The sequence below is a fragment of the Xiphophorus hellerii genome, chromosome 11 (assembly GCF_003331165.1).
Source record: "Xiphophorus hellerii strain 12219 chromosome 11, Xiphophorus_hellerii-4.1, whole genome shotgun sequence".
Taxonomy (NCBI): domain Eukaryota; kingdom Metazoa; phylum Chordata; class Actinopteri; order Cyprinodontiformes; family Poeciliidae; genus Xiphophorus; species Xiphophorus hellerii.
The window spans coordinates 27,059,847-27,087,809 of NC_045682.1; the positions used below are offsets into that span (position 1 = coordinate 27,059,847).

At 37.9% G+C, this 27,963-nt stretch overlaps 2 protein-coding genes across 5 annotated transcripts in view; one reads left to right on the forward strand and one right to left on the reverse strand.

The window, feature by feature from the left end:
• The window catches only part of sh3pxd2b (SH3 and PX domains 2B), a 37,370-nt gene extending 29,372 nt beyond the window's left edge, over positions 1–7,998 (forward strand). For 2 of the 4 annotated variants that reach the window (XM_032577302.1, XM_032577303.1), the window contains 8 exons: positions 34–165; positions 337–438; positions 1,741–1,824; positions 2,561–2,678; positions 3,135–3,337; positions 3,498–3,544; positions 3,632–3,757; positions 3,846–7,998. In XM_032577302.1, the coding sequence (XP_032433193.1) occupies positions 34–165; positions 337–438; positions 1,741–1,824; positions 2,561–2,678; positions 3,135–3,337; positions 3,498–3,544; positions 3,632–3,757; positions 3,846–5,363 (2,330 nt within the window). In that variant the 3' untranslated portion in view covers positions 5,364–7,998. The remainder of the gene's footprint in view (positions 1–33; positions 166–336; positions 439–1,740; positions 1,825–2,560; positions 2,679–3,134; positions 3,338–3,497; positions 3,545–3,631; positions 3,758–3,845) is intronic. The other 2 variants (XM_032577304.1, XM_032577305.1) reach the window with 1 other exon arrangement.
• A 1,839-nt stretch (positions 7,999–9,837) lies between these two features.
• Positions 9,838–27,963, reverse strand: part of stk10 (serine/threonine kinase 10) — a 39,038-nt gene continuing 20,912 nt past the window's right edge. Inside the window, exons 5-20 of the mRNA XM_032577299.1 lie at positions 25,816–25,888; positions 24,211–24,405; positions 23,663–23,744; positions 19,205–19,339; positions 16,882–17,211; positions 16,398–16,793; positions 13,400–13,524; positions 12,834–12,957; positions 11,755–11,934; positions 11,523–11,615; positions 11,302–11,431; positions 11,096–11,220; positions 10,787–10,975; positions 10,567–10,692; positions 10,333–10,446; positions 9,838–10,199 (exon numbers count right to left, since the gene is read on the reverse strand). Coding sequence (XP_032433190.1) covers positions 10,059–10,199; positions 10,333–10,446; positions 10,567–10,692; positions 10,787–10,975; positions 11,096–11,220; positions 11,302–11,431; positions 11,523–11,615; positions 11,755–11,934; positions 12,834–12,957; positions 13,400–13,524; positions 16,398–16,793; positions 16,882–17,211; positions 19,205–19,339; positions 23,663–23,744; positions 24,211–24,405; positions 25,816–25,888 — 2,558 coding nt within the window. The 3' untranslated portion in view covers positions 9,838–10,058. The remainder of the gene's footprint in view (positions 10,200–10,332; positions 10,447–10,566; positions 10,693–10,786; positions 10,976–11,095; positions 11,221–11,301; positions 11,432–11,522; positions 11,616–11,754; positions 11,935–12,833; positions 12,958–13,399; positions 13,525–16,397; positions 16,794–16,881; positions 17,212–19,204; positions 19,340–23,662; positions 23,745–24,210; positions 24,406–25,815; positions 25,889–27,963) is intronic.

Genomic DNA, 27,963 nt, shown 5'->3' on the forward strand with positions numbered 1-27,963 from the left:
AAATGGATCTGTTGCTCTCTGCTCTTTCAATAGGAGACCCCACCTCTGCAGACGCACTCTTCCTCGAACAGTATGTGGCAGTAACAGACTACGAGAAACAAGAGAGCACCGAAGTCAGTCTGCATGTTGGTCAGACAGTGGAAGTCATTGAGAAAAATGAATCTGGCAAGTGCTTTTCTCCATTGTTTTATTTAGCATCATTGTCTGCTGATTGCTCATAGGTTGCTAGTTTGTTGCTCATTAGTAACAGTTGTTAGGAAAAGAAAGTGCTAAATGTACATTTTTTGAATTGGGAGTCCTACTCTGCATGTTAATGTTTGTTTTCTGCTGGTTTAGGCTGGTGGTTTGTGAGCTCAGAAGATGCTCAGGGCTGGGTTCCTGCCACCTGCCTGGAGGCTCAGGATGACCCTGATGATTTCACAATTCCAGGAGAAGAAGGTACATAAACGTTCATGTCTGAACGCTGATTTTTTGTTCTACTCTCAGCCTCTAAAGCTAAACAGCATCATTTCCAAATGGAGCCACATACTGAATTTTTTTTCTGACTATTACGATCATGCTTAACTTATCAGGAGTTGCTATCGCCCACTGATGACCAAAAAGGAATTGTTTGGTTTAAAAAGTGAATTTAAGGTCTGGTGGAAATGGTCATTTTTAAAAAGTTTGAAGGAAAAAATTAGCAGGGGCATACAATCTAATATTGCTTCTTTTACGGATGGATAAAAATCCAGATCTGTAAGCATACAATGAAGAGTTTGTCAGTAGATGAATAAAGTCTCTAGATCAGTCTTTCTCAAACTGTTTTCCCGGACCACTTGCGGACCACTACGTGCATGTAAACAGCCATTTATTTGCCATGATGTGAGCTCAAAGTGCGACGCTACAGTTAGCTTATCAAAGGATTGCCACTCAAAAAATAAGCCTGAAGATACCAGTGGAAAGTTTCTGAGGATGAGGTGCAGAACTTTTGTTTTTGAACACTTACGATGCAGAGCAAGCTGCAAGCATGCATATCTAGGCCTGTGGCTGTGCTGAACGTGATACGATGGTGATGAGACCGTGAGCATAACTGCTCCCCACGCTGACTAACTGCATCTAAAACACCTAAAATAAAATAATTTATATTGGGCTATCTACTGGCTGGAAGAAAATGCTTGTTTTTGACAATGCAACACAAGTCTATTTTTCTATTCTATTCTAAAAAAAAAAAAAAAAAGAAATAATTTTTCTGCTGGGATGAATAAAGTAATTCTATTCTATTCTATTCTATTTTTTTTGATCATGCTTCTAAATTACAAATAGCCCTAAAAGGTTATTGGTGAACAGAACATTGGTAGTAAAGAACTTTTTTGGTTAAAAGCTTAGAGTATATACTTTCAGAATCTGTAAATAACTCAAAATGACTTATTCGTGGTTTTATTGTGGCCAGTCGTGTTTACAAAACGGCGCCACCCTTCACATTAGGAAGAACAAATACAAAGAGTTAAGAGACTAATATTTTCATTTCAGGTTGTACATATTAAGATGTTGTATCATTGCGGGGGCAATTAAAATGAGGTGGTCCATGAGTGTTTGTTAAATGGGATAAGTGGTCCTCGGCCTGAAAAAGTTTGAGAAACACTGCTCTAGATTTATCAGAACTGATGATACTTATAGTTAAAATGTAAACATCATCCTGATCGCAAACCATTTGTAATGCTTACTTCCTATTTTGCCCCACTTACCGTGCTGGGATGTCAGTGCCTCGGAGGTTCTGGTCACTGCCAAGGCACGTGGGTCGGCGCAGAACTTTAGGGGATCTATTCAGCACAGGCTTTGGGCAAGGTGGAGCGCACGCCTTTCTTTCAACCCCTCCTTCTCCTTTTTTTAACTGAATGTGTGTGTGGGCGTGTGTGTGTGTGTTCTGCCTGCTCAACCATGATTGTTCTTGTGGATGCATGTGTGTTGCATGAGTGATCCTGGCATGCAAATTAAATTCATGCATGTTGGTTTGTTCATTTCTGTATGTTTTACATACAGTTCATAACTGAAATCCATATTTTAAAAATGTACTTATATTAATCAATAGTAAGAACCACTGATAACAACTTGAATTTTAGTAGATTAGCAATTACTTATAATTAAAGTAACATTGATTGTTGCTCCTCAGTTTGTCCTGTAGTGTGTTTAGTATTTGTGGAATATCTGTGTCTGTTTTGCTTGTTGTGTATTTGTAAGTTTTTCTTTTTTGTCCTTTTTCAAGATGCTCCTCATGCCTTGCCTCATTACATTGATTGGAGATTGCAGATTCTTTACTTAAATTTTAACAGGTTTATCAGGAAGGGTCTTTTGGTCTTCTCATAATTAAAGTCAGGTTTTAAGTGTTTAGAAATAAGTCAACCAGTTTCACAGCAACAGAAATATCAGAGATGATTCTTGTTGCTTTTACTCAGCTATGCCAGTGTGTGTTTTTCTTTCCATTTTTTAAGATACATTTTCTTGTTTTACTTGATACTGTATATTTAGTCCACAAAAAATATTGTGTTCTTGCATGTAAGACTACGTGCTTTTATTCCAACAGAAGAGAAGTACTCTGTGATTTACCCATACTCGGCCAGGGATCAGGATGAGATCGACCTGGAAAGAGGCATGATAGTCGAGGTTATTCAGAAGAACTTGGAAGGCTGGTGGAAGATCAGGTAATCAAACAAGATTGATTCCTGCAAGTCAACATAAACATTAACTAATGTTCACATCCAGAAATGTAGAAATCACTCTGGTCCTTCGAAATTCTGTAAATACATTGACAACATGATGTTTATGTACATGCAATATATAGATAATTCATGTAATTATTCTATGATAAGAATGATGAATACATGAAATCATCATTTATCATACATGAAAATGAATGAATACATGATTTGACTTTGAAAACACAAACTGCAGGAACATCAATTGAATGTTTAAGATCTAAAATCAAAGATTAGCGTAGCGTACTTGACTAAACATAAAATTCATTCAAAAGTTTATATCTTAATGTAATTTACATAAACAAAGCTTATGGTATATTGCTGATTTATTCTCAAATTGTTAAGTTTAGTAGAAATGTGTCTCATTTAATGCCACTGAAATTATACTTTTCTCCAATCCAGGTACCAAGGCAGCGAGGGCTGGGCTCCGGCCTCCTACCTGAAAAAGTCTGATATTCAAAGCCAAAGGCAATCAGCAGGCGCTGCAGCTCATGCCAGTACAAATGACCTGGAAGGGGTTTCCAAACAGAACCTGCAGAACAATGCATCAAGAGACAACCAGAAGGAAAACAGGCTCTCCATTTTCTCTGATAACAACAAAATTAGTAAGTAGGTTAAAAACACCCTACATAGTTGATCACCTTACAGGTTACAAATGTTTTTTGTTCAATCAAATGTGGTTTTGCGTAGTGTAATTGTGTTGCCACTTACATCCATCCATCCATCCATCCATATATCCTTATTCTACATCTTTTCCCTTCACAGAAGTGGGATCAAGACACGGACTTCCTCCACGCAGAGATCTAACCATTGTAAGATGTAACATTTTGATGTCAGAAACTCATAGTATCCATAAGTGTAACAGCCTAATCTTTTTGTATGTTTCTTCTATTCCACAGCCACGTGGTGCAAACTTACCAAAGCCACCCGTTCCACCAAAGGTCGAGGAAGAGTATTACACCATAGCTGACTTTCAGACTACAATTCCAGATGGGATTAGCTTCCAAGCAGGGGTCAAAGTTGAGGTGGGTCTGACCAAAGCCTCTCTGAGTCAATTTGCAATATTATAAACTTTAAAAGTTTTATTGAATTATTAACCATTTTCCCTAATAGGTAGTTGAGAAGAATACAAGTGGTTGGTGGTACATCCAGATAGATGAGAAAGAAGGCTGGGCCCCAGCCACTTTCATCGACAAGTACAAGAAGACTAGTAATGCCCTGCGACCCAATTTTCTTGCTCCATTACCCAATGAGATGGAGAAACTCAGGCTTGAGGATGGTGGTGCCGATGATGATACCTGGTCTAAGCCTTTACCAGATGAGCCGACCACAGCCTCCGACTCTTTTGCCCGCCCAAAGCTGAGAGACTGGAAGTCCAGTGCCAACAAGACGACTCCGGCCTTTGCTGGGCCTCTGCCTCCAGCCCCAGCTGCCCCTCCAGCAGAAGAGAAACCAGCTCTGCCACCTCGACGGGAGTCTATTAATAAAAGCTTTGAGTTGGAGGCGGCGGAGAAGCCAAAACCCGATCATTGCAAGCCGTTGCCTCCAAAACCACCAGCACCTGGAGTCATCGTGCCTCTTGTTACCCCCAAATCTGCCCCTTTCAAGCCAGAGAAGCCACCAGAGATCAAAAAGGAAGATAAAAGCAAAGCTCTTCCTCTTCGCAATGAAATGGGTCTTGAGTGTGGCCACAAAGTTTCTGCTAAGGAGGTGAAGAAGTTTAATCTGAAACCTGTTCCCAAACAGCCACCAAAACCGAAGGCAGAGAACCGGGAAGAGAAACCAGAGCCTGCAGGACCTGCAGCCTTTATGAAGGGTAAGCCGGTGGTCAGACCGAAGCCCGTCCCAGCTGCCAAACCTGATCCACCAGCAGAAAACAAAGTGGACATCACCAACTTAAGGAGCAAGTTGAGGCCATCAAAAGCTGCAGATGTTGGCTCTCCGTCTTCTGAGGGAAACCATCAGAATGATTCTTCAGCAGCAGGAAGCAGCCCACCCCCCAGCTCTTCGCCCATCCACATCCCTGTGCTCAATAACAGCAAGTCCTCTGATGAGCCAAAACTCCCTCCCAAACACATAAATGGTCTTAGCCAGGAGAAATCATCCCCTCCTCCAAAACCAGCAGTGCCCCCACACAAGGAGCCTCCTCAGAGACCTCCTGCCATGGCTCCAAAAAGACCTCCTCCTCCAAAGAAGACCGATCCATCCAGCCCAACCGAAAACAAGCCTCCTTCTCTGAGAGAACCGCAAGAGACTCCCAAGCCTGGACCACCACCACAACTCAGCAGGCCCCCTCCCCCAAAACCCAAAGCATTTGTTCAACCACCTTCAAGCAAAGAGAAAGACGACCCCAAGGGGAATAAAGCTCCCATTCCTCCCAAGCCCCAGATGAAACACGAAAAGTCTGGACCACCCAAGGACAAGCTTCCGCCGTTGCTCAAGGAGCCCAGTAAGGATGAGCTCTATCTAGCTGTGGCGGACTTTGAAGGGGATGAGCAAACATCCAGCTTCAAGGTGGGGACGGTGTTTGAAGTTCTGGAGAAAAACAGCAGCGGTTGGTGGTTCTGTAAAAATGTAGGAGAAGATGTTGAGGGCTGGATCCCCTCGAACTACCTGAGCAAAAAGCCGTAGGTTTTATGATTCATTTAAATGTAACCAGAAGAGAACAAAATAATACACCAATGGTGTAAATGTAAAGAAAAGCAATCTTTCTGCCACTTCACAACTTATTTTATTTATAGGTACATTTTTTTAATAAATACTTTCAAAATATCCAGCCAATCAAACCAGCAATAATAGTCCCTTTTTTGTGGAGGTTTCATGATGTTTACTTATTTTTATTTTTATCTAGATATTCATACTCGCTTTTGTGGCTACGTGTCAATCACAGCCTCTGTATCATGTTCCCATAACTTAGGCTGAAAACTGGGATGGCATTTAGCCCGAGTTACCGGGTGTGCCTGATTTACGGGTGTGTTAGCACCCATGCCTTTAAGGATGCAGTGCCTCGAAATATATGCAAAGTATAGGCTTCAGTGCTTACAAAGTATATGCAGCTGTAGGCTTAGTAGGTGTTCATATCTTGCCAGTTTCTATTCTGCAGCAGGGAAAAAAGAATCCTAAATAACTTAAGTATTTCATGAGTGTAGTGGGGACATTCACTGATTTCATCTGAGCTTTCATGTATGGTTAACATTTTTCTTTAAAATATATCTTTGCCAAGTATTAATGTTGTTTGTAAATTTAAAAACTTACATTCAGGTGCATCTCAATAACATAGAAAAATCTAAATGTTTCTAATTTCAGATCAACAGAGGAAGCTCATATTTTATGTAAATTCATTACCTTATGTCCTGCACATTTCACTGACAAACTCAGAAAGGCATTGCTTAAAAATAGTCAGATGTTCAAAGTGCTTTGTCTAAGTGCATTCATGGAAAATTGAGTGGAAAGAAAAAGTGTGGTTAAAAAAAGATGAATAATTTCAGGCTTAAAAGAAATAGACTGGGCTGCAGAAAGCCAATGCTTCAAAAGTCACCACACCCACCTATGGCTTAAAACTGTTGCATTTCTTGTATTAAGTCACAGTAGAAATAGAGACATAGAAAGTGAGGTCAATTTTGATTTTGGGCCCAGAGACTGGAGGAAGACTAAAGATTCTTGAGGTCCAGTGCGATTTTTTTCACAGTCAGTGATAATTTATGGAACCGTTTCATCTGCTGTTGGTTCCTCGTGGCTCGTCAAGCCTAAAGTCAATGCAGCGTCTACCAGAAACTTTTAGAGCCTTGTGCCTCCTTCTGCAGACAGTGTTTTGTAGATGAGGAGTTGACAACTACTGACACTGCCAATAGTACCATGACTATAGTATGAATGTGTCTCAATGGACAGCAAACTTATCAGACCAGAACCCCATAGAGAATCTAGATAGCTCTCTATTTCTATGGGGTTTAGGGAGTAAATTGTCAAAGTCAGAAAGCCACATTTTACATAATTTTAAGCTAAAATTCTTGCCTAAGAATCCCAGTTACTGAATACATGTTCTGTTTAATATTGGACAGAACAAATATTTCCGAATTAAAATCCTTTTTTACCAGTATTGTGTGCTGTCTTTGAAATTTGAAATTTGAAAGGGTCAATTTTGGGTTTTGATTAGTTTTAACAAAATAAAAAATTGGAATATATCACACAGTGTGTAATGAATTTCTATATTTTATGTGTTTTATGTGGACTTACTAAAAAAACATCAACTTGCTGATGTTACTTCAGTTTATTAGGATGCACCTGTATTAGCGTTCTTTTATTGTTGACTGAATCAGTGATGATTGTTGTGATTTGTAACAGATGTGCAGATTCTCTCAGTTCAGGCAAGTACAAGTTTTGCACAATTTCAGTGCGGAGAGAAGAACAACTTTTAACGTTACACCAACTTTGTTTCTTTTCTCTTTTTTTTAGCTCACTGTTACAAAGTAGTTACTCCAATCATCTCTATGTAAACATAATATCCCAAAGTAAGAGGTTGGTAGGAAGCTTTGTGTCAGAAAACATTTTTTACCATAACTGTTATCTTTCATCCAAACATAAGAGCTGTACAATGTGAAATGCAGAACATTCTGCCCATAAAAAATTGAAGATTTCCATTGGTTTGTGCAATGATTGACAGTGTTGTAAATGTACAGGCTTTTCCTGATGTTCGGTGCTCAAATAAAAAAAAATGACCATTGTATAAACATAATATTTTACATGCTTGACTGGTTTCAAGCAAAGGTCAGCAGAGCAAATTATTTTTATTGTACAGTGATGTCATACTTTAGCAGTTTTTTTTAATGGTCCTTGTTGTAGTTCTCTTTTTGGTGTGCATTTTCAAAATAGTGGAATTTGCTTTAATGTTAACTACAAATGGTATAGTTTGGTGGTAAAAATAAAAACTAATTTGCTTTATCAAATAACTGGCTGCTACTTTTACAGGAAATGGTTCAATAAAGTAACAATAAAATGTTTGTAGACAAGGCTACAAGTTGTGACACTACTTATGTTCTGCTTCTAGTTGTTCAAATGTTTCACAAAATTCAAGCCATATTACAGCACTGACAGTCTGTCATCCTAATAAACATTTCAAAATGATACCTACAATGTCAAAGGTGTTATGTGGCCAAAGGAGGGCAGAATGCACATTGATATTTCAGTATTGTATTTCTTTTTCTATGTATTTTGCATTACACTGTCTCTACCTTTACTTTTAAGTCAATAAAATAATTTCAACTTGGAATGTTGCCTGAATTCACTCTTCCACTTCTTTTTTTGCTGTGTGAGGAACTGTTTTTATCTTGGCTTGCATTGCGTTGGGATGTAAAAAGTCAATTTTGGAACATAGATCCAATTAGGTAAAAGTAGGTTAATATGGTTTAAGTAGATATTTCACTTGCAGTAAATAAATCTTTTGTCTCCAGATGCTGCGGATTCTGATGCTAACACTAAAGGTCAGTCAGAGAGCAGCCAGTTTATGCAAAAACTATTTCGAAGATTAAAATCATCACATTTACATTGGACTGTTAAACTGAAAAGCTAATCACTTATTTTTATGTTCTATATAAATACTTTTGACATTTGCACATTGCTCCTACTTTCATCTTCTGTCTTAATTATTGGCTTCTCTACAAATAACTGTCCAATGAAAACATGACATTAGTTTAAAGGTTCAATAATTAGTGATTTTAAGATTGGCATTGTTTGAGAGGAACATTTTTTGTAAAGGTTTAGGTTATTGGATGCACACTTACACTGAATACTGTGATCTACTTTAGGAGGAATCCTGACTCAAACCCTCAGAATCCTGCGTAAAAAAAAAAAAAAAAGTCTCCCTTTTGCATTTTATTCACATCTCATCCCCTTTGATACTTTAGTCTATAAGAAAGTACAAGTATTTACAAATATAAACATGATTTCAAAACTTCTATTGAATGAAAGTATAATATTGAATAACTGTAGGGAATTGCTTTCCTTCCAGAAGCTTTGAATACAAAGAACAAATCAGCACTTGCACTTTTTTTTCTTAAAAAAAAAAAAAAAAGGATTTTATTGAGTTATTTACACCAGTGGTTCCATCTCATAATTTCCATATGTACTCACAACCCCTTAAATACAAATAACATGTAAACCAAGAAATACATAGATGAAGCAACGGAAATCACCAATTTTAATGAAAGAGAGCAGTTAGGCTGTACCTGATTCAGTGCAACTCTGCAGGCCAAATTCTATTTTTACACTCATTTATCTTCTTTTGCAAAAGACTGGAAAATCTATTTTAGGAATTTACGTTTTTATATTATTCCTCCTCTCAGTGCAAAGAAGAAAAAAAAAATACTCTAAACTTAGCGACATCCATACAGTATTGCACATTGGTTAGAAGCAGTTCATTAACTGCACTAGATATAATTGCACACCTAACATTTAAATCACCCATGCAAAATAATAATAAAAAACATATTTTACTTTGGTTTTGTCAGTTCCCATCCAGTGTAACTAGTTATACAGTAAATAAAAGAAAATAAGTAACACTATCTGATAGATAATATGTCTTCCCTTGTTTCATAAAACTGAGCTAAATAATAATCTATATGTTCTTTTTTTTAAAGAAAAAATGGTTCAATTCAAATAACTTTGAATTCCACCTCATATCCAACTTGAGAAATGAATTTAAATCCCTCTTTCAAATCATGGTTGTTAAACAGAAATGATACAAAAAACTTTCAACTTACAGTGTTAATTAAGATCATGACCTTTATCAGTAGAAAAATAAATAAGGCGTTGGCAGCTATGTGACAAAAACGAGAGGTTAATGGTTAGAACAGTCAAAACAGCTGGGAAGAATTATATATAAAAAAACATAGTTAGACTGAAAATAATTTTGATTAATTACTTATTTCCCAGGACTGAATGCATTCTTTCCACTCATGCAAACTTCCCTAGCTTTGGAACATTAAACATGAAGGGTGTTTTTTTTGTCTTTTTTTTTTTTAGATGCATAGTTAAAAACTGAAAATTTGGCATCATACCATTCAATTATATATATATATATATATATATATATATATATATATATATATATATATATATAAAATTGAATGGTCTTTATAAAACTAAAGATAAAATAAAAATTTAGCTACAACATAAATATTTACTAAAGCAACATAGAAATCCAAGGAAAGTTTGGGGTTTTGTCATTCCTAATAAAGCAAATGAAACCAGGAGCAGCAGGCGTCTGGAACACACTCCTGTGCCGTTTCTGTGTGTTGAACTCAGGTAGATGCAACATCACTGCAACTCTGTTCATACGGTGGACGAGTCCAAGTAAGGCACAAACTTGGAGAGTTTGTGGGGAGAGCTGGGGTTTGAATTATCGATGCTCTCTTTCATCATGAAGAAAGCTTCCTGGTCCCTCTTCTTTGCGCTCAGCTCATCCTCAATTTCCTACAAAGTTGAAGTCCAGAGAATACTATGTCAGAATGTCTCCAAAAAATGAAAACGTTTTAACAACTCAAGCATTCTGCTTTTTAGAGCTACAAAGATGACTTTACGATGAGATAAAATGGGAAACACTCGCCTTCTTCCTGACTCTCAGCTGCTCCCTCCACTCCTTCATCTGCTTTGCATGCTGCTCATCCAGATGCTTCAGCCTCTGAGTCTCATTCTCAATCAGCATGTGGCACTTTTCATTCTGAAAGACGGGAAAGATTGCTAGTTTGTAATAGGCACACAATTAAAACTGGAATAAAAATACCCAAAAGATCTGCATGAAAAAAAAGAAACAATCAGAGGAGAGGGAGAAATTGTCCACCTGCAGCTGCTGCAGCTCCCTGATGTTGCTTTCGCACTGGCCCATCATCTCCTTCAGCTGGTTCTCGTGTTTTTGCTGCTGATGCTGCCTCTCTGCCTTCTGCCGCTTCTGCTCCTGCTGAGAAAACTGAACAGCCACGCGAGTGGGAAGGGAGTGGGTCACTAACAATCCAACGCATAAATGTTCTGTTGGGCAGAAAGGCCGGCAGAGGCAGACCAACCTGCTTGACCTTGTCTCTGTCCTCTGAGGCGCTGCCCGTCAAATTGATGCGCAGACTCTTCTTGAACATTGTCATGCGAGTCTTTGCCTCATTACGCTGGATTTTTGGCAGCCGGGTTTTCTCCTGCTGCTGCCTGTTCTTCAGCAGCTCAATCATGCGCTGGTTGTAGGACTGCATTTGTTCTTGCTCCTGTCGACAGAAAGCATTTACCCAGACTTGAAAAATGTACCAAAAATTGAGCCCCCTCACTTAATTTGGTTGATTAACAGTACATGGGATGGTAGGTGGAAATACATCCAGTCCACTAACCTTTTCGTGTTTCTTTAGAAGTAGATGCCTCTGAAGGAAGTACTGGTCTTTCATTTGCTGCTTCAATAGCTGGTGTTTGTCTAAGAGGTTCTTCTCCTCCATGTCCCATAATGTGGCCTCTCGCTCTAATCATGAAATAATCATCATGCTAATTTGTCCAAAATGCACAGGACTTTGGCTTCATTAGTGTTAGCAGTTTACTGTACCTCTGATGAGTTCTTGCTTCTTGTTGAGACATTCTCTCTCAGTTTCTGCGATCTCCCTCTTGTTGTTGGAGAGGATCATTTTCAGTGTTGTATCTAGGAAGTTTTTCTGGTCCGACACAAATTTCTCCTCCTAAAAAAAAACAAACATCAAAAAAGGTAAGTTTGACAAGTATGAAGCCTTTAAAAAGATTGAGCAAACACGTTGGGATCCTTCAGCTTACCTGTTTCAGTTTTGTTTCCTGGAAGAAGCTCATGCGCTGCTTTAAGGTGTCTTTACGCTCACTCCGAGGCATCTTGTCAACTGAATGTTTAACCTAAGCAAATACATACTTCAGTTCAGAAATCATCCAGCTGCTCAATGCTCCAGGTTTTATGTATTTCACTGCTCCATGTTAAATCCTGAATTTTATACAGTGAAATAACTAAAAACAGGAATGTGCAGTTGAATCATACCTCCTTCTTCTTATGTTTTAGTTGATCCATAAATTTGTGGTATTCTCGGTCTTGCTCTGTTTTGATGCGTTTGGTTTCTTCCTTGAGTTTAACGCTGTGTTCTGTCTCTATCTTCTCAATAGTTTGCTTCTGATGTTTCTCCATATTCTCCAGCTCTGTATCAAAATGCTTCTTCTTGGCCTGAGATGTACCAGTAGGAGACAAACACTTAAAAAAACTGACAGAGCAACAGCACCCAGGAAAAGAGTTCATTCTGTCTGAGCTTTTGTTACATTAAAAAGTCATAATCCATGGATTTTTTCTGTCATAGACCAACAAGCAGCTATAAGCTATAAGTATTTCCACTCAGTGCCTGTGAGTTAATGTTTTTTAGAATCACTTATTGGTGTGACTTCATCCATCTAGAGGTCAAAATCTTGCTTTATGAAAATAATTTAAAGTCCGTCAGATGAAATGGGAAGTATCTGGGAACTTTCGGTTTTTTTTGTTTGTTTTTTCTTTACTTTGATTTTTAAGCCTCGCAATAGATTAGTGACTGACATGTTTCCCAAAACTCTGAAGGTTTCTTATAAGGTGGTCCAGTATTTCACTCCATTTATGTACAACTCTAACCAGCCTGTCCCTGCTCAAGAAGAGCGTTTCCTAAGCATGATGCTGCCACCACCATGCTGTTCAAGGGGTCAGTGCTTTGTCTGTCAGCCTAAAGCTAGGTTTGCACTCTCAACTCTTTCCATTTTCAGAAGATGGACTGCACAGTGATTTATGAGATTCCCAAAACTTGGAATATTTTAAAATGGAACACTTCTCTAAACTTCTGTTTTCACTTTTCAGATTTTTATTTGGAAAATCATTAGAAAACCATGTGTCATTTTCCATCTTTGTTATATTTATGCTAAATGGTGTTACTTTCTGACATAGATGTTCAATAAAACACCAAATTGTGTTGCTACAGCAACAAAATGCTTTTATAGGCACTGTCAAACCTTTTACAGTTGATTTCCGTTAATAAACTAATTTAATATGTGGGCTTCAAGATGATTTCCAGAGAAGATTCTGTGTCAGGTTGTAGTTTAACTTACATGTATTTCCTGGTCAAAGCGTTTCTGGATTTGTTCCTTCTGGGATTCCAGCTTTCCGTTGAGAACAGCCTGAGCGCGTTGCTCTTCCTTCTGCAGCAAACGGAGCTCACGCAGCTCCTGGCGCCTAAACACACACACACGCAAACAGGATATGTATTTTTACAAGTCAAAATGAAAATTTACAAAAATTTAAATAAACCTTTGAGATCAAGTTGATCAAGTTGAATTTGTTTCTCACTTTTTTAAAGTCCTAAACAGATATAGACTGCACTCAGATGCAGTTTTGTGTAATGAACACTAGATGGCACTACTGTGTCAAAGATTCATTAAACAGAACACCCACAACGCTCCAGAGGTGAATACATGCTCAAATTTCAGGCTAAAAATGTTTTCAAACTGAAAAGAAATTAAGAAGCAACATTTAAAGTCACTTATCAAAGAGCGATCTGCTTGCTCAAAAATGAATGCACTCAAAATATATTTACAGAAGACCACAGAGCAGCAGAACCTAGATCTTTTCATTCATATGATAAGAGCTGAACATAGACGCATAAAAATGTGTTTACCTCAGAAATCTCATCTCCTCATCTTTCTTCTCATCGTCACGGATGATCTTTGAAGTGGTCACCTCCAGCTCCACGCCATCCACAACAAACTTTCTGGTTCGCTTTAGGGTCTTGCTGGAAAAGTCCTGATGGTGGATAGACATGGAGGATTTATAGACCTGAGTATGTTAGATGATTTTTTAATTTCTACGTGTCATTTTTTAGTGATAACAATAATTCTGACAGATCCAGAAACTATTTTTGCAACCTTTTTTTTAAATCTAGCACTCACTTAACTCATGAGCTGTTATTTTGTGTCACTCATGACCAGATTTGCTTTGGTATGAAACTCAGTTTGAGTTTACATTTACAATGATCTGGCTGCATTTGTGTGAATTTTTTTAAAGAACCAATAGTGAATCAAATACCAATAGATTTTGAATAAATCTATGGAGAACTACCAGTAAACAGAAAATGGAGTCATCATTGAGTTTAACAGAACTTGACAACTCCATAATTTCCTGAAAAACCAGCCTCTTTTTTTATTTTATTCTATTTTTTTTACATGGAACTTTTCTGAAATACTGACATCTCTTAACTTAAACTGTTTTCTCAACTGAAGACACTAAAAACACATTTTATTTAAAATAACATATGTGTGTGTAATGTTAACATTATCTGTAAAAACAATGCATTGTGTGTCTTAACGGCGAAAAAGGCCTGTGAAAAAAGTCAAAGTGAGGAGGATTCCTTTGAGTTATACTTAAACCAATAAATCTGATTCAATTTTCTTCAAGCTAATTAAAAACAACACAAAGTTCTTTCAGATCAGTGTAATCTTTTGAATGAGTCTAAAGTGTTTACTGTGTGTGTTTGGTGTGTGTGAGACGACAAAAGAGTTGTTAAAGTTCCTGTTGGTCGAGTTCTTCTACAACAAGCAGCCAGACTCAATCTGTCAACAATGCAGGAAGAAACTAAAGCTAAAAGGTCTCATCTACTGAATGCAAAACTTTTTTTTTTTCTTAGTCTGTGTTTAAATGGAAATGTGGAGTCTCTTGCTGAAAACTAAATACCCTTTATAAAAGACATAAGAGAACAACAATATTAATAAAATGACATTGTTTAACATTTTTTAAAAAACATCTGAGTTTCGGTTCAACCACACCTCATGACTTGACAGAAAAGTTGTTATGGCAAAACTAAGAATGTGTTGCTTATGGTGAATCTCACTGAGCCTCTACAGACGTATATTAAATGATTAAAATAGATTAATATTTCAGGGTGCGATAAAATCTTGTACGCTGCTACAGAACTTTCTGTGAAAGTCACTTCTGTCTGAAGTGACTGAGACAGAAGTGACTGACTGAAGTGAAGTTTTCCAGGTTTCACTGTGACTGTCCAGTCAGATGACCATTGGTTATTTTTATAGGCAATTGATATAAATGAAAGTGTTTAAAGCTTGATATCCTGCTGTATCTGTTAAGGACTCTTATTTTGAATCAGTGAAGGAAGTAGAATTGCTTTGCTTTGTTAACAGAGTCAGATCACAAATTGTTTGGCTCACTGCTAAAATGCAGTACTAGTTGCTTTTTGTAATAAAGGTTGATATTTTATGTTTTTTGTGTAAAAAAGTCAAATACATATGAGGAAAAAACAAGCATGAACAACAGTATGTCAGAGTCTCTGTGATGCCGTTGGAACCTCATTAGAGGAAGTATAGACACAAACTCTGTGGAAAACAATGAGGTGAGTAAATGTTCTTAATGCTACAGCAATATAACATCAAGTTATTTTAAGGTTTACAATCCAGCAGAGCAAATCCACATCCGACTGTTCTTCTTATTTTGGTTCATTTGATTTTAGTTTTGGACTCCTCCATCACTGTATGACATCAAGTCTCAGTATTCAAAAAACTAAAGGCCTTAAGAAATGAGCAACAACTTAAGTTTTTCTTGCACAATACTTTCGGGGGAACAGTTTAAAACTCAGACCAGAACCACACAGTCCAGATGGAAAGCTTTGTTACATCTACAGTGAACTGGCAGCTGAGCCTCCAGCAACAAATGACAGCTACTAAACCTGGCTTTATATCCATCTCTTGAGTTTATTCCTTTTCTAATGAGAATTAATTCCATTATATAAAAAGCAAAAGATAAAAGATTAATCAGCTAATGTGTAGATCACATTTTCTCTACATTTCAATCACTGTTGATTTTGTCAATTTCCAAAATATGAACGCCTCCAGATGCCTAGACATAGTCATTACCTCTATAACATCAATATTCTGTTCTGGAAAATAAATTATGCAGACAGTAAACTTTGAATCTGTGTCTGTCAGTTAGCCTCCAGAAACAACTATGTGACAATGAGCTCCATAGAAACTTCCACTCACAATAGTGAATGTGGGACTGTGCCTACACAAAGGGCACCATTGGTTCCTGATGACTGTGAATGAATGTGTTATATAGATACTTGGCTTCACCAGCTTCTAGTTTAGTAGCTTCCATCTCTTTGGACTGTCAGTGGCTCATTGTTGAGATGAAATCACTTCACTTTTGACAGACTGTAAATGAAGTTTTAATCTGGACCCATGTTGGTGAGGTGTAACATGTGATGTAAACCCGATGGGAGACAGACTATCTTCTGTGTTAGACAGTTAACACCCTCGCCCCAAAACACAACACAGCACTGTTTCAGTTCCTGATGAGATGCAGAGAAGAAGTTTTTCCAAGGTGGAGTTTTCCTACAGAGGCACTGAGATCCTTCTGTAAGTCTTTGACTCCTAAATACAGGTCAGAGTAAACACACAGCTCTAAAGCAGGTTGTGGTTTATTGAATCTATTACTATTATGTCTACAGTTTTTCTCATCTTCTCTAAAAGTAAAAGGTTCTCTGAGAAATCGGCTGGTTTTGGAATTGATTTTTAGTGATGCAGACAATCAGTCTTGCTAATATAAGTTGCTTTCCAGATAAGATATATGTTAAACATGTTATTGTTTATGTTTTAAGTTTTACTCACTCTTGCAGATATGGTGAAGTTCTCCTGTTTAATCGACATGCTGTCTGATCCCATGCTGCCCGTTAACGAGTTCCGATTGTGATTCCTTCCGTTGGCTTGCGGCGAGGCCGGCTCCGCGCTCCTTCCTATCGACGGACGATCTGCCATTCCTTTGCTTATTGTGTCGTTCAGGGTATCGTGAGTTTGTGGTACCGGGGAAGCAGCAAAGGATGGGGTGGGAGTGGACCCAGGAGTCATGTTGGGACTCGAGCTTGGAGTGGGTGAGTCTCTGATGCCAGTCATCCTTTCCTCAGATATATGGACCCTTGGTATGTGCTGGCTGATCATAATGTCAAGTTTTTCTGTAGTCGTCTCATATGGGGGTGACTGTTCATTCTCTGGTGTCTCTAAAGCCGCCTGGGGAATTAACAGTTGTTATTAATATAAACTTCATCTTAAAATGCTTGAACAAACTACGGGAAATGAAATGGATTTTGCTGAGCACCTTCTCCTCCTCCATTGTGGGGGTAATCTTTCCATCCTCAATGCCAGAGTCGGAGCTGGAGGTCTTTGTTGAGGCCTCGCTCTCAGCTTTCTCAGACTCCAGTACCTCATCAGCCAGCCGGCGCCCCACCTCCTCTGGATCTTTGTGAGAGACGGCGAAGCGTGGCAAGGGGACAGGCACTGAGGCTTGGTGTTCCTCTGCTGGCATGCCGGGCCGAGCCAGTCTCCTGGGTAAAGGTACAGGTGAGGGTGTGGTGGGGCTTGGAGTGTCCGCCGACTGATCTTCATCCAAACTGGTCTGACTCGTCTGGCATGGCTCCTTTTCTGGTGGCTGAAGGAAACAGAGAGGCATTGTTATGCATCCGTGATACAAATCATTCGTGTATTTTTAGGATTTAAGTTCCTAAATGTTAATGTTTTCAACCTTTGCTTCTAGTCCAAATGCTAATGGATGAAGTTATTCATACTTCCTACATCTAGTCAATTCAACTGAATCTTTGGCTAAAAGCAATGCTGGCCTTCCTCCTTCATGCTCACTTTACCTGTGACAGAGATGGCCATCTAATCTCTCCTGAATGCACTAACTGGAAATAGAGTTGTTACAGTAATTGTTACCCAAGATGTGATTCTAGACAATCACCTTCTTTGTTCTGGATGAAGCAGAATATAAATTAAAATGAACGCCATTTGAAATTCAGATCATTGAAAAATTTGACTAAGCATTTTATTAATACCCTGTTACTATTTATTAAATTATTTAATCTAGATTTATGAAATATCTTCATATTTGTAGGATTAAGTTACGACTCTCCTGTGTTTTTGTAATTTGGCAATACTTTCCAGCTCTGAGTGAAATATGGAATAAATGATTGGCTAAATCTCAATCCTTTGGTAAAAGAAACTTGTTTTTTTCTGTTCTTGCTTAAAGAGGAATTCAGCAGTACAATAAATATTTATTATATTATTTGTAGAGATACATTGAGAAATCAGCAAATAGCCAGAATCAGATGGTTTTCTTCTCAAAATGTCCTGATCAAAATTCCTACTTTTTTCCCCAGTCAGTCAATTCACCACAAGAAACCAAAAACAGTTCAGTTAACCAAAACCCATCTTCAGGGTGGAAGTTGTTACAGAAGGAAGTGCAACTTTCACAGAGATGATTAAACATTCAGAGGAAGGTGTGAGGCACCATTTCAAACTGTCTGTCTGCGTTTATCGAAGCGGACTACTTTTAAAACAGGAGGCGGGGAATGAGCAGAAATCCAGAAGACAGAGCAGAATGCAGCTGAGTGGCCATGTTTTTTCTTTTGAGCTTTCACCTCATCCATCATGGAACATGCTGGAGTTGGAAATGTTAGCACTGTTTTTGGAAATCTAAAATAGGCAAAGGTTTATCCATTTTCTAAAGGAGGTACATGCAGACATTGTTTTTTTTTTTCCTGTAACAAATATTTCCAATACTTGAGACTTTTGAAGATAAAGGAGAATCAATCAAGACTGATATCAGTAGATTCCAGTCATGTGTCTCTAATTGTTCATTTTTCTAAGCTTCAACACATTAACATTGAGATAATCCTGTTTGACACAAAGATGATAACCGCTAAACACCTGTGGGAAGTCAGAAGTGATCATAATGCAAAACAACTTGTAAGTATTTAATTATAGTAGTGCAAAAACATCTAAAAAAGGAAAACATTTGTTCCCTGGAGAAAAACTGGCCAATGGAAACTGGTTTATTTAAAGGTCAGTATGGCATCAAAACAATGAGAAGCCTTACATAAATTGACTTCATCTGGAGTGGTGAGACAACAGTCTTTTCCATACAGAAGCGAGGTTAAAAGCAGGCGCCTATATTTAAACACATTTGGGTGTGAGGGAATGCCAGTATTCCGGCTTCTGTTCCTTTGTTTGTGCTGACTGCCCTCTCATACTCTAACTTTCTAAACTCATGTCCTCTATGGATCTGTTAACGGTCTCAGCAAAACTAAATAAAACCCATCAGCAGTAGGGACTGTTTACCAGAAGAAAAAATGCTTGCTTGACTGGGATAATCAGTAAAGTAAAACAACAAGCAGGTCTGAAGCACAACTTCTGGGCTTTTTGGGGGGAAATGTGCAAGTAAGCATGTTCACTTTGTGTCAGCGTAAGCCTAAAAGTCAGCATGAAGACAAAACAATATCTGTGTTGTTGCAGAAAATTGTACCTAAATCTCATTTATACACTATTGGATAAATGCTTTTTACCTTCGAGGAAACACTCCTCACTTCTTGTTTTGGAAATAAAACCCTGGCAAAGAGTAAAAAGACAGAACAGAAGTATGGTACCTCAATGAGATCCATTGTGTCGTCGTCCTCTCCTTCCTCTCTATTGTCTTCGATTTCCTCCATGACCTCAGCTTTGGCCTCGGCCACCAGCTCTATCAGTGGACGGTTGGAGGTCACCGTCTTCACAAAAGGGTGCTGTGGACAGAGAGCAATGATGAACTCTTTAAAGTGATTATTGATTGAAGACATTTCTGACAAACAAGCACACTTATGCTGCAATTGTTAATGCCAGTTCAAAGTGACAGAACTCACAAGGCTCACAGTCACCAAAACAAAGAACCGGACAGTTCTTCTTGAAGAAGCTGGATGAGTTATCCATGGAAATATTCTCAAAAAAAGTCCACTGGGACAATTTTTCCATTTAATAGCCTTTCCTTTTAGGTCACAAGTCTTTTAAGTACAGTAAACATATTTACTGAGTTGAACTATAATTTTCTAATAAAGAGTGTCAGAGTAATGCCACATGCTGTATGCACAAATATATTTAACATTAAAAGTAATATAAGTTATTTGAAGTTTTCCACATAATTTCTTCATGTTGAGAAAACAGATTGGTTAATTCAGATGAGTTTAATACATTAGAATACATAAGAATTTTTCTTTATCCAGTTCCTAACTTTTGAAGATCAACATACATCTGACACCACATGGCTTGTTCTCTGGTCTGAGTCACTTTGAAGAGTAGTAAACAGAAATGTGTCACATTATAATCATAACCAGGGACAAAAAAAAATGCCTCAATTACTAACTAAAGATTCTTACCCAGTTTGATCAAACTAAAAAACATGTAAAGTAGAAATAATAAAATACTTAGATTTCCACCCCATATTGTGGGACTTCAGGCCAATTATTTTTCAAAGTTATTCAGCCTGAGATCATGCATGTTGATTTTTAAGGCACTGTTTTGGAGAGCATTGTATGACATTCATACATATCGTACTCATAGGTTTATGTTACAGCTTAATTATGCATAATTAATACTGAAATCTAACTAAAATCAGAAAAGGTAAAACTTTACTTGTCTTTAGTTGGTAGTGACTCTGGTGCATTCTGGAAGACTTTAAAATAAGTTCTGCAAATTAGATTAAATAATTTATTTTTCACATGTTTCAAAGATATAGAACCTGTTTTGAAAAATAAGTTCATTCTTTGAGTTTATCATGTGATAATTAAAAATCAACGCTTATTTAACTGAAAACACAATAAAAATTTGAATCATCCTGGAAAAAGAATAGAATAAATAGAAAAATACTTTTTTTTTTTTTTTACCCCTCCAGGGGGTCTTTTTTGTGGGCTCTAGTGTCCCTTATACGACAGTAGGCTGACAGGAAACTGGGAAGGAGGGGGGGGAAGACATGCGGCAAATATCGTCGGGTCCGGGAGTCGAACCCGCGACGGCCGCGACGAGGACTCAAGGCCTCCAAATATGGGTCGCGCTAACCACTACGCCACCACGGCACGCCCTCGAATAGAAAAATACTTTTAATAGGACGTCACTGCTAAAGGAAGGCTGCACAACCAACAGCCAGCGCAGACCAGGCAAAGCAACAGAAAACACTTCCTGCAGTTGAAAAGCTTTACTCCCTGTGAGTTTTCATTGTGATGCTGCTGCTGTTGCAGCATCACAATAAAACTCTCTCTGATGCTATTGTTCAGAACAAAATACCACTTAATTGCAGTGCAAAGATAAAGATTTAAATTAGAAAGGTAAATGCTGCAGGGATAAAACGTGGGTCATTCATTATTCAGTGACTTTGCACTTGAGGGTAATTTAATTGGAACAGCTGACAAAGGGGGAAAAGGCTGCAGGCGGTGCTGGACCATGCAGTGTGTAGACGCTTAGTTTTCACGCGCTCGTTGTGCGCCATCACACTTGTATATGTGCAGGCTTTGTCCTCAAGAAGTGCATTGGGCTTCGGCTCAAATGACAAACAGCAGTCAGCTCCTGTCTAATGGTCAGCACACTACGCTGAGTGTCGTTCCCTCCAAGAAGGCCTAAAGCTGCCGCTGCACATACAAAGTGGCTGCCTCAAGTCGAAAAGTTTTATTTAAGAACAAAATGCAAGGAGGCGAAAATTACATGCAATCATTCTTATTTTATACAGCTTGGTTATGCAATATATATGCTTTCGACACACTCACAGGAAGATTATCTTTATGAGGAATAAACTGTTGCTTAACCTAAAGCGGGTTTATGCGTTCAAGAGGCATTTCTTCTGGAGTACGACTGGCAGGTTCCGCATGTCAGGACAAAAAGACCTTCACGTTTGGAGAGCCTTGTCCAAACTTTAAAACAGACCAAGTTTAAAGTATTCTACACCTAATAATCTACAGAACTAAATACTAGAAATATTTGAGTCTAATAGTTTGAAGATGATCAAACTATTAGATCATCGTCAATAGTTTGAAGATTCTGATCATCTTCAAACGATAAGTATCAGGCATTTCTAACAAATACCTGCTGTTAGTGTATCTGTGATTCTGTCACTGTATGCCTGAATATTTTAGTCCAAAACAACGAGTTTATATTCCTCACTGCTCTCTTCAGCTTCTGTGAACAACATCTAATCTGTCAGTGTACACCTTCCATCATGCTGTATCCAGGTTTATAACTACTGTCAATCTGTAAAATGTATTTTCTCTCCAACTTACAGTTCTGCACCTACCAGTTGTCTGCCAGTAAATGATGACCAAAAACACTTAATAAAAAAAGAAATTCTTCAACTTTTTATAATAAAGTAATGCAGAACTGCTAGGCTTAAGACTAGCCATGTTTTCTTTTTTTAAAACACTGCAGTATAATTTTCTTTTCATGGTGCCTGACTCAAAGCGGGTGGAGATTTGACATGCATGGTGTGAGAAGGTCCAACATGAACAATATGGCCCAGAGGGTTACATGCATGCAGTTACCTTTGAATTATTCAGGAAAAAAACAGAGTTTCTAGTAGCAAGAGGTCACTCCTCTGGTTTTTGCAGGGTGGCTCGGCTATTTTCTGGTTTAAGGTTATAATCAGGTTTAGATTGGGGTCAGGAAAATTGTTATTTTAGCCCACGTAAAGAAAACTTTCCTGCCTTTCATTTACCTAAAGTAAAAAGAAAAACAGTCTGGAATTTCTGTCAGAGTACATAATCAACATTGACTACTTTTCTTTAGGGATTGTTGTATTTACAATAAAACCTAGACGCATTAAAATTTTTTTAAAAGATTATGCACATTATATAAAATGAGAAACTCCGAGGGAGGAGAAGCTGCTTGCATCGTAGTGAATACCAGTCATCCAGATGGTCTGCAGCCAGCCAGAGTCAAAGTGACGGTTAATGTTTCATGATGTTTTGCATACATTCTTTACAGGAAAACATGTGGGATAGATAAAACAAGACTAGAGTTAAACTGATGATTAATTCCCATTTCCCATGAAAAGCTTCATGACGCTGACTTGAAGCCTTTCATTTATTTCATAATTTAGTTTCTTTATGTTGTTCAATCTGCCATCCAGACGCTGTTATCTATGATTCATCCCAATTTCCGTGAAATCACTCCAAATCTCTTCTGCTTATGAAAGATGTGGATACCTGAATTGGAGAACGGAACCGAAAACTTGTCTTAGACTACCGTAATTCCCAATGAAGTGACATCACCGGCAACATCACCTTCACCATGTAAGCATCCATCAGCGTTGGAATCAGCAGGCATGATAAACATCTAAAACGTCCAGCAGTGGACCAAAAAGCTGCACCACACCCGTCTCTTTCCCCTTGCAGGAGAACAGACAGAATTCCCGTCGGGCCTGGGTCTTGGATTTTTCATCTCTTCCTCCCACTAATTGACATACAGAAGGTGGTCCTGCCCTGCTGCTGGCTCAGAGTGGGCCTGTAAATAGCTGGCATTCCCCTCCTCAGCTGTGGGGTGCAGCTGAGGAGGGGAATGAATCTCAACAGATGCAACTCCTCCTTTAATCCACACCCATCTTTCTTTCTTTAATTTTCTCTACTTATGATTTTGAAAACAGGAACTTTGACTAACAGAGAATCTGAGTTTGTTTCATAGAAAAAGCATTTCCAACCCATTCTAATTATTAATATAGGCACATTTATTTGAGTTGCCATTCACTACAAGTAATTGGTTTTGTGAAGCTTAATCTTAAAATGAGTACAACCATTTTTAGTACCTAAATAGTATTAATCCTCTCTTTTTAAGCAGTCATATTTGTTGGCACCGCTGATAAACAGATGCCCTAAAAACTGATTTTTCTTTATAAATGCAACATTTAATTAGAGTATCTTTGTTCAGTCAGAAACATAGATGCATATTTTTATCATTGCATTTAAATTACTGAACTTGACTCTCTGTTCAGTCAGGATAAGAAAAGAACAAGGGCAAAATTATGTCATATGCTTAAATGCAACCTTGCATAATCTTCACTAGATTGTAACTTTGCACACTTTATTGCTCCTTACCTCCAACAGCTGTGCTGCACTGGGGCGAATCTCTGGGTTCCTATCCAAAGCTTTCCTCAAGAAGTCATTAAAATCCCTCGACCTGGAGCAAATATATAAAAACAGCTTTGATTGGTAAGAAGAGGGGTGATAGATGGCAGAAGAAAGGTGGTTGCAACACAATAAAAATATGAAGAAGACTGCATGATGTTGGCCCAAGCGAATCATCCCTTCACAGATATCCACTAAGCGTGATGACTCAGCAACTTGTCACTGATAACTGCAATAAATTTAGCTACAATAGAACATTAAGACTCGTAAAACTGACAGGTAGATACGGCTTGGCATCTGTTTAAGCCTTTGGGATGTTGCTGTTGTACTTTCATAAGAGACTGTAGGTGGAGATTTCAGAGATTTCGAAATAAAAACAAACAGGAAGCTCTTTACTGTAGTAAATACAATCGCATATATTTCTGGTTCCCGCTCCAGGTTGTTTACTTCCTTAACACTGAAAGATTAAAACAATTTTGAGGTTTTATATTCAGACTTTCCAGATTTACTATCATTACCATTTACTAGGCTGATCCAGGGTTGGGGGTTCTGACTTGGCGACCTTCAGCAGGACCCTCATTGGGTTGAGCTCATGGTGAGGGGGTTCGATTTGTGCGAGCTCGATCAATGTGATTCCAAGAGACCAGATGTCGGCCTTGTAGTCGTAAGGAGCGTCCTTCATCGTCTCACACATCACCACCTCTGGAGCCATCCTGGAGCAAGCAAATCAAACATTCATCACTGGTTTCCTTTCATAGCGCAGGAACGTCTAAAAACATAATTCCACTTGGCAAAAAAAGAAGCAATTCTGCAGCCGAGCAGCAGATTTGATTAATCTTCATTTATAAATGAATTATCTGTGGCTTTTATGACATAGAACAAAGTAAATAAAACTGAAGAGTGAAACATTTCTCTTCTTAGACAAAGTAAGAACCAAAACTATCATTTCATTTTAAACAGCACCAATGTACAACATGAATTTCCAACTACGTCTTAATATGAACTGCACCGGTTCTCTTATCAGCCGTCATCAATGGATCATAACCTGTGCTAGTCACTGATTAACAGCTGCAACAAATATTCACTTAGAGGATCACACCGTAGAACAAGGTTCATGCAGAAACTGTTCCTGGTTCTCAAACAGAGAACTACAGCAGAGGAAAGCAGCAGCTCAAAGAGAACTGCTCAGATGATTGATTTTCCAATCAATATTAAAGAAGTTCTAAAATTTAAGCATGTTTTATTTCATCTATTTTGACTGATTTAAAGTTTACCTCAAAAAGGTAGAAAAAAAAAAGATATTTCAAAAGTTATTTGACCGATGTTGGTAATTTTTAAAAATGATCCACCTAGACTTTTTTTTTTTTTTTTTGCCATTTGCTGTCGATCAAAAATTATTCCAGACATAAGAAGATTATCGACAAACTATTTATTTATGCTTTATTTCCTTTAATGTGTAGCTCAAACATTTGCATGCACTGTGTAAGTACAATACAATACACTTTCCAATACATACATCTCCTGGTGAAGAGAGCAACAAAATGATCAAAGTAACAGGTTTTAATGAGGATAATAAACCCAAAAATGTAAAACTATGAGATTTACTAATATTTTTTTCTGTTTTGTTGTTGCTGGTTGCAAGCTGAACCCTGAATTTTATGAGCTAGTCGTTTAAAATGTGGATTCATTAGTCTGACTGAGGTCATGAGTATGGTTAGTATGGTTAGTCACTTCCTGACTCAAAGACATCAACACACATCTGGACTTTAAACACAAATGTCTTAGTCACTTCGATGAAATTAAAAGACATCATCAGTTACATTTCAAAGGAATTTTTTGAAGTGTTATAATTTTAGTGCCAGTAACTCTTCTCAAATATTTTTTCTCTTTTTTTAAGAAATGGTGAAATACATGGTACTATACTTCTAGGATTAAAGAATTTCTCTTGTACATCTTTCTTAGGGATTTGTGGAAATTTGTTGGAAGAGGCTGTTTTAAAGAACTAAGTTGTAACATGTTTGCAAAGCATTTAACATAATGTATGAAACAAGAGCACACAAGCTTCTCAAATGATATTTGATATTCAGAGTTCCTCTGCTCTGTAAAGATGCTGAGTGTCTTACCAATATGGCGTCCCAATGAAAGAATCTCTCCTCTGTAACGTTTTTGTATTTTTTGCAGAGACGCCAAAATCCGCTGCAAAAAGAGAAGAATGAAGGAACAAATGAACATAGCTATAGACAAATAGTAAATCTAAAGCTGTCATGAAATCCTTGGAGGAGAGAGAAAAGCCAAATGGTTGAATTTATAGTCTGTTTTCCATACCACGCCACCCCAATTCCCTGAAAAACCCTAAGATTACAGGGCTACTATGTTCCCTGATTATTACTGCTTTTCTTCTATTTTTTTTGAGTTTATTCACAAGAATGTGGCACAGTCAGAGAACAGAAATGTTTGGCAGTGGCCTTTAGAGTCTGAACGACAGGGTTTCTCCTTTAATTACTTACATGTTCTATTATTGGGACTGAAACGGCTCACAGGATTTTACACATTAAGTTTAAAGAGCCATGGACCTTCCTGCCAAACAAATAATCTGAAGTGCTGCATTTTCACACTGTTTCATGTTTCACAATACTACTGACATAACTGCTGGGTGTGTTATTTTTGTTTTTTAAATAGAAAAAATATATTTTTTTATGTGATAGACATGCACATCACAGTGATTGATCGATGTAAATATGTATAGTTTTGCTGATTCTGACATACAATCTTTCATAATGATCTATCAAATAAAATCTCAATAAAATCCAACAAAGATGGTGGTTGTAACAAAACATGAATAGTTTCAACAGGTATAAATATTTTTGCAAGCGACTATAGATGCAAATCAATTACTGATGAAGACTTTTACCAAAGCCATTTAAAACCTTGAGATCTGCTGCATAAGTTTAATGTTGTGTTCCACTGGTACATTTTGATGCACTCAGCTCAACCTCAAAGACTCTTAATTGCTGGCTTGTTTGAATTAACATGTAGTTAGATAAGTATGGAGACTGTAAATGAGTCCATGTCATGACATAATGAGCCTGAAGAGGCAACTCCCAGTGATTAAATCTAACTGTGGCTGCACTGGGGAGGAATGTTGGGCACTGAGTCCGGCTCAGTGAGACCAGCATGACTGACAAAATGATTCACTGGTAAGATTTTTTTTTTAAATCAAAACAAAACCAATCCTAAAGCTGGTTCCACAAGGAAATTACTTGTATTTTCAGCTCTCACAGCTCCACCACTTCACTCAGTCCTGCAAAAATAAACCCTGGTATTTAAAACAACAAATAATTCTGTTGTGAAGTTGGATGCAAATGCTGACCTCCTGAACTCGTTCAGCTTTTTGATGCAGCATTTTGTTCTTTTCTAGAAAACCATGTTTTAATCCAAAACACACTGGCCTTTGGGTTGGGTCACCAACCTCTGCTGTGCGATGTGGAGAATGTGAAGAACTCTTCAAAGAGTCAATATAGGAAAAAATGCAACATTCTCAGAATGCAGTTTTCCCACACAATGCTCACTTATGATTTGCTAGCAGTGCTGCAGAAGGGTGCAGAGGTTGCAGCTCTGTGTGTGTGTGTTGGGGTGTGTGTGTGGGTGTGGGGAGGGCGGGAATCTGAAGATAATAGTCCATGTGTAGCAAGAATTTAGGGTTTCTGTAGGAATTCCTCTCACACTTGTGTAACTTTGCAAGTGTTCAGCATAAAATACAGCAAAGAATAGAATCTTTTTCTAAATAAACTATTAATATCAAAATTAACTTTTGACATCATTGCCATGTTACAAAAACAAACTTCAATGTATTTTATTAGGATTTTATCTGATGGAATAACACACATAATATGAACAAAGAAGCAACAGAGAGGCCCGGATAACTCTGAAGGAGCTGCAGGGATCCACAGCTCAGGTGGGAGAATTGTAACAGTGCAGAACTCCACAAATCTGAGCCTTATTTATGTTATGTGCCGTTTGCCAGAAGCCATGCAGAGAACAAGACAAATGTGTAGACAAATGAGGTGCGAGCAAATCTGAACTTCCTGCCCTGCATGATGGGAAACTGACATTGCACATAATCCGTGATTACACCATCCACACCATGGAAATGTTGGTGGCAGAATGGTGCTATGGGAATTATCATCTTCTGCAGGGAAAGACATATTTCTTAGAACTGGTGGGAAGGCAAGGAGGAGCTAAATACATAATTTAACACCAGGCTAAGGATC